The 16,257-nt window shown below is 37.3% G+C and overlaps 1 protein-coding gene across 1 annotated transcript; it reads left to right on the top strand.

The window, feature by feature from the left end:
* Positions 1-10,206: 10,206 nt before the first annotated feature.
* On the top strand, positions 10,207-15,292 carry Avpr1a (arginine vasopressin receptor 1A). The gene is made up of 2 exons (XM_026392986.2): positions 10,207-11,480; positions 13,846-15,292. The coding sequence occupies exons 1-2, from the start codon at positions 10,508-10,510 to the stop codon at positions 14,127-14,129; spliced, it is 1,257 nt and encodes a 418-aa protein (XP_026248771.2). The 5' UTR covers positions 10,207-10,507; the 3' UTR covers positions 14,130-15,292.
* The last annotated feature ends 965 nt before the right edge of the window (positions 15,293-16,257 follow it).

Below are 16,257 nucleotides of genomic sequence, written 5' to 3' on the forward strand. Positions count from 1 at the left end.
AACCTAGAAGAGTAAGCTTGTTCCATATCATTCTTGGATTTAGATTCCTCCCATCTTATTATCCTGTCAAACAGTGTTGCCCTGCTCTTCATGATTGAAGCCAAAGTTCCAACTGTGGGAGTCAGAGGAAAGTGGAGCAGGGAAAAACAAATCTGTAGTAAACATCTTTGTCCTCAAGGAAGTGACCACAGATGCTCGTATCTCTTCCATTACTGTGCAGGTGGCTCCAACTTGATCACAGGGCCACATCTTGTAGCAAGTGTTGACCTAGCTTGCTTATAGCTGAGTAGCCACATGCCCACTCAAACTCAGAGCTTTACTTTGCTGAATTCATTTATTAATTCTAGAAGTTTTCTGGTGGATCCTCTAAGTATAGAATCATGTCATCGACTAATAATGATAGTTTGAGTTCTTCTTTTCCTATTTCTATCCCTTTACTTTCTTTCTCCTGTCTAATTGCTCTGGCTAAAGTTTTAAGGACTATGTTGAATAGAAGTGGTAGAAGAGGGTACCCTTGTCTTGTGCCAGTTTTTAGAGGGAATGCTTCTGATTTTTCTCCATTTAGAATGATGTTGGCCTTGGGATTAGCATAGATAGCTAAAGTATATTCCTACTATACCTAGTTTTTTTAGTGTTTTGAACATGAAACAGTGCTATATGTTGTCAAATGCTTTCTCAAACCTGAGAGTAGGTAAGACCACCTACATTTGAGGCATAGAATGAGAAGCAAACCTAGGGCCAAGTATATGTTTATTTTAGATTCTGGACTTAAGAAATCTGGAATCAAATTAGTCTGCTAAAAAGGGATGAAAAGTAAATAGCAAAAGGACTCAACCATATGAAGAAACGTATAGTTGCAGATTGGTCAGCCAAGGCAGTGGTAGGGACGACTATTGATAGCTTTGCAAGTTTAGTAGACATTTCCAAGTAGTCAAAGTGACTGCTGAGCAACTGTGTACCAAGCATGGTCCAGGAAAAGCATTGAACTTCTCTGCCATTTGGGGAGCTGAAACCGCAGCTTCTCCAAGGAGGTCTGGGTCCTTCCTTTGAGAACAGGGCTCCATGTGCAAATTTGTCCTTCCTGGGGCACACTGTGTCACCCTAACATGCTCTCCAGAGTTCTCCACTCATGGTGAATTAGTCTTTCATTAGAATTTCATAATTCTTCATATTAACTTTTACTGTATAAATCCTGGGTTGTTTGTGTATCCTGAGTGGACTAGTGTGGAAGTATATTAGTAAGATAAAAGTATATTAATACATTTTTATTTATTCATTTGTTGAGAAAGAAGTTTATTTTGGTCCAGTTTCAGAGGTTACGGTCCATTGTCATCTGGAAAACATCATGGTGGAAGGGCATGGTAGAGGAAAGTTCATGGCAGCTGGGAAGGTGGAGGGAAACAGAAAGAGAGATAAAGAGAGGGATAGAGAGAGAGAGAAGGAGCCAGGGACAAGATAGTCTCCGAGGGCTGGGCACAGTGGCATATGCCTGTCATCCCAGTGACTTGGGAGGCTGAGACAGGAGGATTGCAAGTTTGAGGTTGGACTCAGAAACCTAGTGAATCCCTAAGCAACCTAGTGATACTCCGTCTCAAAATAAAATATTAAAAGGGCTAGAGATGTAGCTTGGTGGTAAAATGCCTCTGGGTTCAAATCCTAGTACTCCTCAAAAGGAGAGAGAGAGAGAGAGAGAGAGAGAGAGAGAGAGAGAGAGAGAGAGAGAGAGAGAGAAAGACAGAGAGAAAAGGAAAGAAAGAAAGGAAGAAAGAAAGAAAGAAAGAAAGAAAGAAAGAAAGAAAGAAAGAAAGAAAGAAAGAAAAGAAAAGAAAAGAAAAGAAAAGAAAAGAAAAGAAAAAAATTTAGTCCCAAAGGGCATACTTCCAGGAATCTACTTATTCCAACCTTGCCACACCTATACCTACCTACAGTTTCCATTTCCTCCCAGTAGTATTGAATTATATTTGCATTCCTAGAGTAATCTCTACTTCAGTGACAAAAGTTTTTAAAGTTGTTTTGACTTTCATTGATATTTTGTACTTTAAATTGATATTCATAACTGAGTTTGGTTGAGGGGTGTGTGTGTGTGAGAGAGAGTGTGTGTGTGTGTGTGTGTAGTGTATGTGTGTGTGTGTGTGCATGGGCACATGTGCATCTGTATGAGCTTTCTTATGTTTTAGTATCCTTCTTTTTCTCAATTTATAAAAATATAGAATCGTTCCTACTTTTCTCTACTTTAAATAGCATAGAATAAATCTCCTTAAAAGTTAGGTAAAATCTGTATATAAAACCTCTGGGACTTCTGCATTTAAAGGAGTGGCTGTCTGACAATTTTCTCTACTTATTGTATAGTAATTGGTCTTCTTGCATTTTCTCTCTCTAAAGGTATCCATGTGATAAATTATATTTTCCTTAGGATTATTCAATTTATCCAGGTTTTCGAATGTGCAGACCTTTGAAAATCTGTACATGCTTTAGAAATTCTTATGATTTCTTTGGTTTCCTAAGTATCCATCTTTGATTTTTCTTGTTCTCATTTTTATTTTATTTTTTTTTTAATTTAGGTTCCAAAGTTTGTCTATTTTATCTCTTCTCCCTCAATAAAAGATAATGCTTGGGTCTGACTATTATACTCTTTTTTTTTATTCTAATTTATTGTTTCTTCCTGCTTTTTCCAAGTTCACATTTCTACTGTCTTTATAATTACATCATTTCTTATAACATAGCCTGTTTAAACTTTAATTTTTTGATTTTCCATTCTTGCTGATTAAGATAAATATTTAATATTATAAATGATCTTCTGAACATTTCTGTAATTATATACATTTACATAAATATGTAAATATGGCAGAATACACACTGGCAGAATATCTATAAAATAATAGTGCCAACTATGTGTAATACAACAATGTAATATGTAATAATATTTCCTAGATGTTCTATGGCTTTATATGAATTTCCTATGACTCAAGCCTTGATAGCAAAGACATTTTTAGTTGTTCAGTTTTACTTTGTTTTAAATCTGGTTGGGCCGGACACAGTGGTATACGCCTATAAATCCAGAGGCTCAAAGGCTAAGGCAGGAGAATTGCAAGTTTATCCATTTTCCAGCCTCAGCAATTTAGTGAGGCCCTAGGCAACTTAGCGAGATCCTATCTCAAAATTGAAAATAAAAAGAGTTGTGGATGTAACTCAGTGGTAAGCAACTCTGGGTTTAATCCCCAGTACTCACCGCCCCCAATATCCTGTTGGTTAGCATACTTGGCTTTCTGGTTCTTTTAATAATTTCTGGTTTAAATGTGTATTAATCAGAGAGTGAGTTATGGACTATTTTTATTTTTGTTATTACATAAGCGTATGAAAAAAGGGTGTATTCTCTGTTCTTAAAATACAAATTTGATAGGGCATATGAATTAGATATAGCTATTAAACTTATTCTTTCATCTTTCATATTCCTATTTTTTTTCTACTTAGTCTGTTACAAGCTAAGAGAATATAAGAATATTCGTACATTCTTTTAGCACTGATATGTTTCTTTTTGTAGCTCCTAAGTTTGCTTTATGCATTCTTCCTCCTTCCCAGACTTATGTTGGTTTGATGCAGTTTACTGCGTTCTATTTCTGCCTTTAACTAATTTGGAAACTATAGTTTTCTTTCCTTTTTAAATGATTTTCTTCATTTTTAATAATCATACTTAATTACCAAAGTTTCCCACAAGTTTCTTACAAGTTTTAATTTTTTACTACTGAAAGACAAATAACTACAAATGTAATGATTTAAAGCTACATAAAAGTTCAGAGTTCTAAAGGTCAGAAGTCTGGCATTAGCCAACTGGGTTCTCTGCCTAGTGCCTTACAAGGCCAAAATCAAGATGTTGGCCCAGCTGGGATCTCCTTTGGAGAGTCCCCCCACCCCCTCACATTTTTTTTATTGGTGCGTTATAGTTGTACATAATGGTGGGATTTGTTGTTACCTATTAGAATGGACACATAAAATAACAATGTAATTTGGCCAATATCCACCCCTCAGCACTTCCTCTCTCTCCCTTTCTCCCACACCCTCATTCTTTTCTTCTACCGATCTCCCTTTGCTTTTCATGTGATCACCCACACGTTTCTTTTTCTTTTTCCTCTTTAGCTTCCACACCTGAGAGAAAACATATGACCCTTGATTTTCTGGGTTTGGCTTGTTTCACTTAACGTAATAGTCTCTGGTTGTATTCATTTTCCTGCATATGGGGTAATCTCATTTTCCTTTGGCTGAATAAAACTCCATTATATATATATATATATATATATATATATATATATATATATATCACATTTTAATCCATTCATCTGTTGACAGACACCTAGGCTGATTCCATAGTTTGACTATTATGACTTTGGCTGTTATAAACATGGGTATGCACATTTGGAGGTTCTAGGGGAGATGGACTGGCTATTCAAATACAAAGTCAAACAGAGATTCTGGAAAGTGTAAATCTTCTTTGACCAATAGGTACATGCTAATTCATCTTTTTTATTAGTGTGCTCAGGGTAGGAATGAATAAGAAGTACAACCTACTCATTTGATTCAAAGTACTTAGGAAATTATAATGATGCTGTCTTTAGTATTGTTTTTTTCCTTTTGACTTATATTCAATCAAAGAATGTTTTCAAGGAAACGTTTGTTTGAGAACACCTGAGGTAAAGCCTTCAATACTTCAAACCTATTCTATTTCACATCCATATTCTAAATATATTTAGAGAAATTAAATCTTAGAGATTCTCAAACATACATTGAAGTTGCAGTTCAAATGAATTTAACCTTTTCTCAAGCGGCATGCCTGCTTCATGCAGGGATAAATTAGTTATAAATGTGTAATTATCATTGAAAATATTAACAGAAAAAAATGCAACCCTTTCCATAATAGGCTTTGGAAACCTAGTAGCATCTGTAAAGTGTGAGCTGGCTGATCAGAGAGTAGAACAGAAATAGAATTCATTTCTTGTATACTACCTCCAGTCCAACCTAAACACAGAAGAAAATGAGAAGCAAAAAAAGCTCACAAATATTTGTTTATGTTACAAAAATAGTATTCACAACAGACAAACAAACAAACCACTATGATAGTACCCTCAATCCTGATGTTAGCACCCTTTGGTCAATGAAAATTTTCCTTTTCTAAAAAGGAGTTAATGAGTGCTTAGAGGTAGAGTCCAATTCACCAGTGGGCTAAAACAATGAGTTTTGATGATTATCAAATTCTAGACAGAATAGCAATCACATTTTATAAGAATGAAGAAAATCCAAATGAATATTAACTTATTAGGGGCAAAAGTCATAAAATCAAGCATTCAGAATTTTAAAAACTTGAAATAAGTCAATCATAATTTTATATGCAAGTGGATTTTCTAAACATATGATACAAGAACACTAATTTTGGAAGTCTTTTCCTTTGGAGTGATTTTTCTACTAATACTGTAATTGTAACTTATGAATGATTTTTTTGTTTGTTTTATACAAGTGAAGAAATTGTAACTTTTCATCAACATCAATATTTAAATTTTGTTGAATATGGTAGCCTCTCTTTAATGTCATAGCTCTGCACTTCAATATGCAAGCCAGCTTGATCACATAAGAAAATAAAGCTCCATAAATAGGACTGAACACAGTTTTCCTTTTTAATTTTACCCTCTGGAGTGAATAGTACTATAATGAAGATCTGATGTTTTCCCCCGCTTGACTTGCAGCACATGTTTGGAATTCAGTGTGTGGGTGTGTATGTGTGTGTTTTCCTTAAAAAAAAAAAAAAAAAAAAAAAAAAAAAAAAAAAAAAAAAAAAAAAAAAAGCTCATTCAGTGGATACTTTTTTAAATCAAATAAACTTACTAGTCCAGGATTTTCAATGCAGAAAGATAACCAGAATTATTTAAATCCTTTCCAAATATAAATGGTGATACTTTCGTTCAGAAATATATGATGGAATTTAGGTGCTCAAAGACAGCTCTTCAAAAATTCTTTGTTAATTTATCCAGTCACTAAGCACTTTATGAATCTTACATTCATTCAACACTCAGAAGGAGGTTTCCATTACAATACTTATTAATGAATTCTGCAAAGGTGTGTTGGGTGTGTTTATGATGTGCATGGAAGGCACTGGGACATAGCAGTTATAACCAAGTTCATTTCAAATGGACCTACATGTGAGACCCCCTTAGTCACTGGAGGCTTGCAATTTAACCTCTGCAAAATTGGTTTATTCTGTAAAATGAGATTAAATATAACTATACCCTGCATCCCTACACACAATTTTAAGTATTAAAGATTCATTGAAATAATGAATTCAAGGTACTTAGCTCATGAAATTTAATCAATGTTTGTATTATCTGTTATTCTCATTACTACTTCAACTATTATTGCCCCTTAATTGGCTTGGCAAAGAGCAAACCAAAGATATGAAAGAAGCAATGCAAATCCCAGAAGATCCCCTAGTCTTAATGAAGAAGGTATTATATATAGATGGAACAGAAAATGGCCAATCATGTGGTCTATACAAGTCTGAGATCTAGGAGCATGAGGCTTACAGACAGCAGTACAGTGCACTGGTTGACATTACAAATGCTGCTGGAGACAGATGCTTTTGTTCAAATTCCGCTTCTACCACTGGCCAGCTGTTTCACCTGAGGCTGGCTAGTTACACTCTCTCTGCCTCTGAAATAATAACACTATATCCTTCACAGCATCATTGGGAGGATTAAGTGAAATAATATTTGTAAGGCATGTGACTGTGCCTGAAACATTGTGCTTATTAAACAATAGCCACTATTATATCCTTCTATGTAGGCAGCTCAAGACCCAGGACAGAGAGGTACAACAAATATTCATTCATTTACTAGAAGCAATAATATCAATACCATAGTACAGGCTTGTAACAATAGTGGCATTAATATAAATTAAAGGGAAGGGGGTCATTGTGGGCTCTAAATGTAAAATGGATATGCAGATAATGCAGAATGCCTAGTTTCTTCTTTTTTCTAAGAAAGAAAAGAAAACTAAGAGTTTAAGGAGAGGAGGAAATATGATATATTGAATAGATCTATGAAAAGTCCAGAAAGTAATATGATAGGCAAATAGTAACTTATTGACATTGGGCTTCCCTGCCTCTGGGAGAGCAGGTTAAATGTGACCCAAACTTCCAATTTCCTGACTTGACTAAGTCCAGAGGTGACCCTCAATTATTTCAGACACCAAGTCTCTTTACTTGGTGTTACTCAAACAGTGTCCCTTGTCCTATGATATGTTCATCCCTGTTCCATGGGGAAAAATAAAAGATGGAGGTTTTCCACAATTAACTTTGGGATACATTGATAAACAATATTCAGTAGTCTTCTTTTCTGAAGTTTTTTCAAATCCTTTTCATGAACAAGTTTCCAGAACAGGAATGTGATGCATATACACAGCCCTTCTTCCCTGTATTTGAACATGGGACTCTTTTCATTGAAAATCTACTGATATTTTCTATTACACTTAAGAGAGTTGGAGATATGCTGCTTTAACTAGAAGGAAAAACTTCAATGGCAAAATAGCAGTTAATATATATTCATATAGATAATATTTTTTAAAAAGAAATTAATATTTTCAACATTCATGGAATGCCAAAACCTTAAACTTTTATATAATCCTTTCAGTAACTGCATTATATCTTATCACTAAGATTTTACACATGAGAAAACGGAAGCTCAAAGATTTAAACAGTCACACAGCTAGTAAGTAAAGGTAGCTGTTTCTATTAGTTGAAATACTTCTTAAATATCTAGAATTGTAAAATGGAGAAAGAAAGACCAGCAAATGAAAGAGATGATTACTCCAGGATATGTATGCATAATTTCATCATCTAATCCTCAAAATATATTAACTGACATCCATGGAAAGTAAGAGGAAAAAAGTCTTAATAAGACAAAAAATACAGAGTAAATGCCAAGTAGGCTAAAAAAAAAAAGCACATGAATAGCAGATCTGTATTTTGATAGTCTTACTTTCATTTGAATATAGAACCAGTAAAATAAAGATAATATTTTTAACTATATGAATTGAAAGAAGATCTGGTTCTGGAACTTGCAACACTTTTTTTTTCCTGATTTTTAGACCTGATGACACCCAACAGAATGATACATGCATAGATACATACATACATAAGAATACACATCCATATACACATATACGAGTAATTGATACTGTTATCTCTGAATAATAATATCTTCCAATTGTATCCACTGATGCAACCTAGTTATTGTCATAAACCGGGTATTTGGATATAGTTTAGTTATTGGGTAAGACTGTCTGATACAGATACATGATTTTCTGAGAGGCCACACACCATCTGTCTGGACTAAGAACACCTAAAGAAACTTTGGTGACTCAGGAATGCAGATTCCCCTCACCCATGTAACCTAAAATTCACATGCATAGGCCCAAGACCTATAAAATTGAGAAGCTCTGGATAATGAACCTCTTTTGCAACACCCAGGGACCTAGAGTCAGTCCACATTATTTTTCATAAGGAGAACTAATAAAGTAATTTGTGACTTAAAAGAAAGTCATATCTCTGAGTCAATGACTATAACCTGATTGCTTGAAAAATAATTTCCAAACAAATGCTCTGGAAATCTTTTACTTATAAGCATTCCTAAACCTCTTTAATTTTTTTGCTTCCTGGATATCTTGGAGAAAATAAACCCATGCAACACAAATTTTTGTCTTCAGAGCATATTCCCACACAGAATATTGACTCGTTAGATTCTCTATGTAGCCTCATAAGTAAGAATGGCAGATAATTTTATTACCATTTTTAAGATGCATGGTCCCAGACTTAATAACCACAATGAAACAGGACTTCCCATATCGAGTCCAGCACTATTTATGTGACAACCCTAGGGACTCTGCCTGCAAGAAGCAGATAGCAAAGTAGAATTATGACTGAGAATAAAAATATTTTCATTTATCTGCCTGCATTTCACAAATGGTGATATTTTTCTGAGACAATCACATGTATACTATGGCCACAACACACAAAGGTTCTACGACTATCATGTTCATGAATCTACATAGTAAATAACCCCATAAAAGTGTTTCTTTTCTTTTTCCTTCTGAAAATAGCCGGAAACAGCTCCCCCTTGCTGTCTTTCCTAACATACCTTCGCCAAAGCTAAAACAGCTGAAGGTGTGTGTATTTCTCCCTCTCTGTCCTCTCTCTCCTACCCCCGGAGCAGAGCCATAGTTGTCCAGAGTAACTAATAGCAGTAGGTGGTGTTTTCTGTCTTTTTCCCCAGAGCATGTTTTCTGCTTTAAGATTCCTCTTTCTCACCCCGAGAACGGAAGCCTGGAGGTTTTTCTCTCCTCTGCCCTGGACAGCACTGCCAGGGTGGATGTTGATTGGCAGCTGTTCTTTTAGCCTTCAGAAGAGACCAGAGAAGTCTGAAGGATCCAGTATTAAACAAATGAAGTCTCCATGGACTACTGCAGCCCAATTTCCGCCATCCCCCTCAGTGGGAATCCTGCTTTCCCAGAGAAACTCTCGGGAATCTAGTTTAGAGAAAACTCCCTAGGCCCCATGCCCTACACAGAATCTGGAAAATCAGAAGATGCTCCTTTCCCTTCACTACTAATGACTGTGTCCTTCCCTCTGGCAAGCCAAGACAGTAACAGCGGGCACCAAGTCCCATTGAGAAGAATGCATCCTTTAAGTCACAAGGTGGTTACCAGACAGAGTGGAGTGGGGAGGCGGGAGCAAAACTGCCTCGGGAATAAAATTAGCCAGACTAGCTGCCGAGGGATAAGATCAGTGAGCCGAGAAAAACTCCGACTAGAGGACGTGGGGTTTAGCGCCAAGTTCAGGTAGGTGCTTGAGCCAGCGCGTGGTTGCATAGACCTGAGATTTCCAGGTACAGCGCTTACTCGCCTGCGGAAATCAAATGTGGGTTTAAGGTGGCCGGTGAAAGAAACTTGAGGAAACGGTGACGAGCCTCGAAAAGGCAAGATCCCGTCCGGCTCTCCAAGTTTTTGAACGAGAGAGATCGCCTCGATTCCGCCTATTACATCGAAGGATCCTCGGGTCTCCCAGCCCCACCCCTGCAGCAATGATGCAAAGAGGACAAATCACCAACGAAAGGAGGGAAGTTGGAGTGAGGCAAGAACAGTCTCCAGCCACTAGGGCGAGAGGAAGCGCGTCCCCGGGAATCAACCTCTGCATTAATCATTGAGTTCTGGGCTCAGCGCTTTCAGAAGCTCGGAGCGCACCTTTACAGCTTTACGGGAGTTGGGAAAAGGCAGAGCAAGGAGAGGGGCTGCAGCACCGGACCCAGAGCTACTCAGTGGACAAGTGCTAGCGTGCGGGAGGTTTGAAGGGCCCCGAGAGCCCGCAGCTTGGAAAGGACAGCGCCCTTGGGAAAAAAAGAACCCAAGTCCCCCGAGGTGAGAAAGGAGCTCCGGGCGCTGCCCCGGGTCTCAAAAGCGCTGTATAGACAGCATGCGTTTCTCCAGAGGCGCCGATGCGGGACCGCTGGGCAACTCCAGTTCGTGGTGGCCTCTGGCTGCCGATAGTGCCAACACCAGCCAGGAAGCAGATGCGCTTGGGGAAGGTGGCGGAAGTCCCCCGGGAGACCGGCGCAATGAGGAACTGGCCAAGCTGGAGATCGCGGTGCTGGCGGTGACTTTCGTGGTGGCCGTGCTAGGCAACAGCAGCGTGCTTCTGGCGCTACACCGCACACCGCGCAAGACGTCCCGCATGCACCTCTTCATCCGACACCTCAGCCTGGCGGACCTCGCTGTCGCCTTCTTCCAGGTGTTACCTCAGCTGTGCTGGGACATAACCTACCGTTTCCGCGGACCCGACTGGCTGTGTCGCGTGGTGAAGCACCTGCAGGTGTTCGCCATGTTCGCGTCGGCTTACATGCTGGTAGTAATGACCGCAGACCGCTACATTGCCGTGTGCCACCCGCTCAAGACTCTGCAGCAGCCGGCGCGCCGCTCGCGCTTCATGATCGCCGCCTCTTGGGTACTGAGCTTCGTGCTGAGCACCCCACAGTACTTCATCTTCTCCATGATCGAGGTGAACAATGTTACCAAAGCTCAAGACTGCTGGGCCACTTTCATCCAACCCTGGGGCACCCGAGCCTATGTGACCTGGATGACAAGCGGCATCTTCGTGGCACCCGTGGTCATCTTAGGTACCTGCTACGGCTTCATCTGCTACCACATCTGGCGCAACATCCGCGGAAAGACCGCGTCGCGCCAGAGCAAGGGTGCAAGCGGCGCGGAGGACGCCCTCCATAAGGGGATTCTGGTAGCGCCCTGTGTCAGCAGTGTGAAGACCATTTCCCGCGCCAAGATTCGCACCGTAAAGATGACTTTTGTGATTGTGACGGCTTACATCCTCTGCTGGGCTCCTTTCTTCATCATCCAGATGTGGTCGGTCTGGGATGAAAACTTCATCTGGACCGGTAGGTGCTGACACAGTGGAGGCCAGTGGTGTGTGTGTCTGTGTGTGTGAGATAGAGACAGAGAGAGGGAAAGAGAGAAGGGGAGGGGAGGGGAGAGAGGGAAAGTATTTCTTTCCATCCTGTCCTCTAAACAGTCCTTAAACTTCCGCATGCACAAAAATTACATCTTGGGGGAAATTGCCAAAAATACAAAATCTAAAAAAAACATTTTAGAGGAAGAATGACTTTCTAATGACACGTGAAAATTATGTGAAACTAAAAAAAAAAAAAAAAAAAAAAAAAAGTGAGACATGGACCTGAGTACCCACTGTTGGAGCATATAAAAACCCAGTCCTTCAGATAAATATAAAATTAAACACAAGGAAAAAAATGCCAATTCTTAGGGTCTCCACTCCAGACACTATAATTCGATATCTCTACAATGAGGCCAAGAAAACAGCATTTGTAGCGTACAATGATGATATTAAGACCATAAATCCAGGAACTGTGTCCTAATCACCCACTAACTTCAAAACAGAACAATGACCTTTTGCTAACTCACTAAAGGCTGTGTACACATCCTGCTTTCCAGGCTATTGGATTCAGGAAAGCATTTTTAGGACCACAACTGTTTTTCGTTAGATCATGAAAAGTATCACAATTAATATAAAACTTTTATAGAAATTCCCTAAGGGCAAAGATAAACTTTTTTTTTTTTTTTTGGAGAAAGCTGGTAAAATATTCTTAAGAAGTCAAGAATTCTAAGTTGGCAATTAGTTCATGTTCTTTTCCTTGACATAATCTTTAAAACTTTTTCTAACTTAATTACTTTCTATTTCCTGGTATTTCCAAGTAGGATTATTAATAACTTAATTTGTTAGACATATTCTTTAGTCTTTCAGCACTAATTTGACCACACAGCTATTTATTCCACAGAGTTGCAATGATTTTCTGACAGTGTTCCCTACACCTACTGGCATGTTTGATTTTAATTCCTTCACAAACTAGAGAGATTGGTTTCATCAGGATTTCCCAAAAGGAACATTATTTAATTTGGCATATTGAAAAATGTTTTGTTTTAAAAAGGAAAAAAAACTTTTTGAAACCAAACATATTACAGAAATATTTCTTATAACAACTGAAGTCAGGATATAGGCATTGGGTGGGAACCATCTGTTTTTTTAAGGATTGAGGTAGGAAGTATATATGATATATTTTGTGAGTCTTATACGCAAATAAAACATTTGAGTGTAAATTTAATTTAAATAAATATTTCTAACCACCAATAATGAAAAATACAACACACTTAACTTTTATTTACCATTTCCTGTTTTGCTTAGTCTCAGAAGCCTCTAATATTGCCAAATTTAACCTGATGTGTAATTATTGCTTTATTGAGATTTATACACAATTACTAAAATAATTTTTCACTCATGCATGGATTTGTTGGTGATTTTTACTCTTTTTAAATACAGTCAGCCATGGTTCATGATCATCTCCAATAGCAACATCTAGCAGAAAGTTATCAACTAATCTGTAACTTATTCTGGCAATAGAACAGCAGGAAGACCCAAGTTTGTATATGCCAATCAAGGGAAAGTCTGTGCTTACTAATTATTCTTATTTTTAGAAAAAAGTATATTATCAGTACAATAGTATCACTGTGAAAGCTCATGATGTTCATGTAATTTACCACTGCTAATTAATATAAAGTGCTTCAGAAGCCTATTGAAATTTTTTAATTCAACCTTCTTAATACAATTTAATTGAGCCAAAAAGATGATTTTCTTTTTAAAAATCAAATGAAAATTCTAATTATCCATTAAAAAAATAACTAAAGCTTGCATTCTTCAAGGATCTATTTAAACTATTCTCTCATATATTGTTTTCACATTACAAGAATATATTCAATAAGTAAAACTTTAAACTACTAAACATGGTCTTATAATGTCATAATGTTACTTGAATTATTAGGAAGAATACAATTTGATATACATTATTGTTGACTTGAAATTTATTCAAATTGTTGCTATTGTGTGAATGCTGTGTCTATTAGTACATACTCATGCTAGTATAAAGTACAAAAATATTTTAATGAATTATTTCATAGCTTTGTCATCTTGAAATTCCCATTCATCCTATTTAATATTTTAGTAGTGGTTTTAAATTTTTTGCATTAGTTTTGAGGCATTTTACTTATAAAAATATTTCATAATCAAGCCATTTCTAAATACTACCCAGTTTCCTGACTGATAAATAAAATGTCACTTTCTATACTAACCCCTAACATTTCTTTCCTCTTTAATCAATAGAAAAAGGAGTTTGTCTGATGCTTAATTTCTTGCTTTGACTATTGAAATAATCTCGTTTTATATTTTTCATACAGATTCAGAAAACCCTTCCACCACCATCACGGCATTACTGGCTTCCTTGAATAGTTGCTGCAATCCCTGGATATACATGTTTTTTAGTGGCCACCTCCTGCAAGACTGTGTCCAAAGCTTTCCATGCTGCCACCACATGAAGCAAAAATTCAACAAAGATACCGACAGTATGAGCAGAAGACAGACTTCTTATTCCAACAACCGAAGCCCAACAAATAGTACCGGTACATGGAAGGACTCACCTAAATCTTCCAAGTCCATCAAATTTATTCCTGTTTCAACCTGAGCCCCAAGTTCATACTGCCTGGTTCTTGTAATTGACTTTTTGGTCCATTACTGAATCCATCTAGAAATCATGAGGACAAACAGGCTTATGTGAGATAAGCAAAAATCAACTGGTCGGGTACAAGACTTTTGTTTCTAGTTGTGTTTTACACATTGTTATGACTCAAAACCATGAATTATTTTATACAGAAAGTTAGTGAAAACACACCATACTAAAATCTGTGGGCCTGATTTCCAGAAATAACAGAAGTTATGTTTTTAAAGGTCAAATCGTAACCAACCTGACTTTGTATTTTTATTATGGGTTTCTTTTAATTTCTGACATAAGTAAGACTTGATTGGTTTAAAAGTCATAGCATTTCTGAACAAAGTGGGCTCATCATTTAGAGGAGACTTCAGAGAATCATGATTCCATTAAAAAAATCAATTTATACATCATAAAATACAGCCCCAAATGGGGTCCTGGAGATGAGGTCTTGGGGAGGTTTTGGGGCCAGGGCTTATTGAGCAGGAGGTAGCCAGTTCTGAGTGAAAAGGAGAAAGTTCTGTTAGGAGCTATAAATCACTCTTGAGTTTCAAAATGATAACTTGATAACTGGCAGTGCCTTCCTTTATTTTCCTCACCTTTTAATGGCTCTGAAAATCATTAATTACTAGGATGTTGACAGAGAAAAAATTGTGGACAAGCTGAAAGTATCTTTTTCCTCCTGCTGTAAGATTGTTTTCAAGTCAGAATATGTATGAGGAATGCCAAATTTCATAGCAGAGTAGAAAAGATTGCCTAAAGTAGGCTGTAGACTTTATCTAGAACGTTGTTTGACAGTGTTATAAAGTGTCCTGTGCTTCACTGATTATTAACCTGATGTTATCTTCATGTTTGGCGAGTCTGGATCCATAAATATGAGTCTGCTAGAGAGCTACTCAGGATATAAAGTGCCTCCCACTATGTTTAATTACAAAGGTCTGTTCTTTCCTTCCAGTCTCCCATGCACCTAACAGTTTCTGAAGAGAGAAGAGGTTAGGGGTGGGGGTAAAAGTTGGGATACAGATGGAAAGAGAACTAACTGCTCTACTCCTCATCTGTATTCCTTTATTATTAAATGTATGTTATTTAAAAACACATCAAGCCTCTGTCTCCTTGGCTGTACAATGGCATTGATAACACCTCACAGGGTTGCTTTGAGAATTAAATGAAATCAAATGTGTGAAATAGCTTCACACCCTGTAAAATGCTATACTTACACTACAGGTGTTTTTTTTTTAATATTCTCGAGATATTCAGAATTTCATAGTTCTTTATTCCTACTTATTTTTTATTAACCAAAATTAGTTGGCTTTACATCTGGGATATAAAATCCTAAAATTTAAATATAGATCTGCTGATTCATTGGAAGGCATTGCCAGCAGCCACTAAGCCAGACTTCTGCATGGCTAAAGTTTTCCCATGCAAGGATAGAACTTGCTTTCCTTTGAATGCAGGTAAAGCAAAGCCAGCCAAGAACATCAGTTTGATTCAACTCTAAATAGAGATAAATTACAACACTCCTTGGCCATTGGTATTGCATTTTTCATTACTGTTTTTTTTTTCTAGCTCTTTTGTCTGACTCCTTCTTAGAGATGGTGCACTGATTTGAGGTTACATTCATTAATAAATATTTTGCATCTCTTGGAAGACGTAATAGTTACTTTTAATAGTATTACTGGATTTCTTTTTTTAACTTTACAGATAAGAGACCATGGACTGGATGGCACTGCTGTAACCTGGCGTGAACTACTTCACTCCTTTTCATTCTCCTATCTTTCTAAATTCTTAGCCCTTAGACTCCCTTCATTGATGTGCTTAAAAAATTTATCCGAACGATGCATAAAAATATACTGTCGAGATTATCCCTTTAGAGTTCTTTTTTTAAAAAATAACAAAGGGTTCTGGGGAGGTAGCTCATTGATGCAGCACTTACACAGCATGCACAATGCCCGACTCAATCCCCAGCACCAAAATATTAATTAATTAACAAGTAAAACAAAAAAGAAATCACCTTGAATGAAAGTAACAAATATTTCTCTTAAAAGGCCTATATCTTTTCAACATAAGCCCTAGGCTAAATTAATCACTGCTTTATTATTCGGAT

This window comes from Urocitellus parryii, chromosome 5, assembly GCF_045843805.1.
Source record: "Urocitellus parryii isolate mUroPar1 chromosome 5, mUroPar1.hap1, whole genome shotgun sequence".
Lineage (NCBI taxonomy): Eukaryota > Metazoa > Chordata > Mammalia > Rodentia > Sciuridae > Urocitellus > Urocitellus parryii.

What these genes read in the sequence shown, in the direction of transcription:
- Avpr1a (XM_026392986.2), top strand. Translation starts at nt 10,508, where the DNA reads ATGCGTTTCTCCAGAGGCGCCGATGCGGGACCGCTGGGCAACTCCAGT. An exon ending in TGAAAACTTCATCTGGACCG is followed by an intron (nt 11,481 to 13,845) that starts GTAGGTGCTGAC and finishes TTTTTCATACAG; the next exon opens with ATTCAGAAAACCCTTCCACC.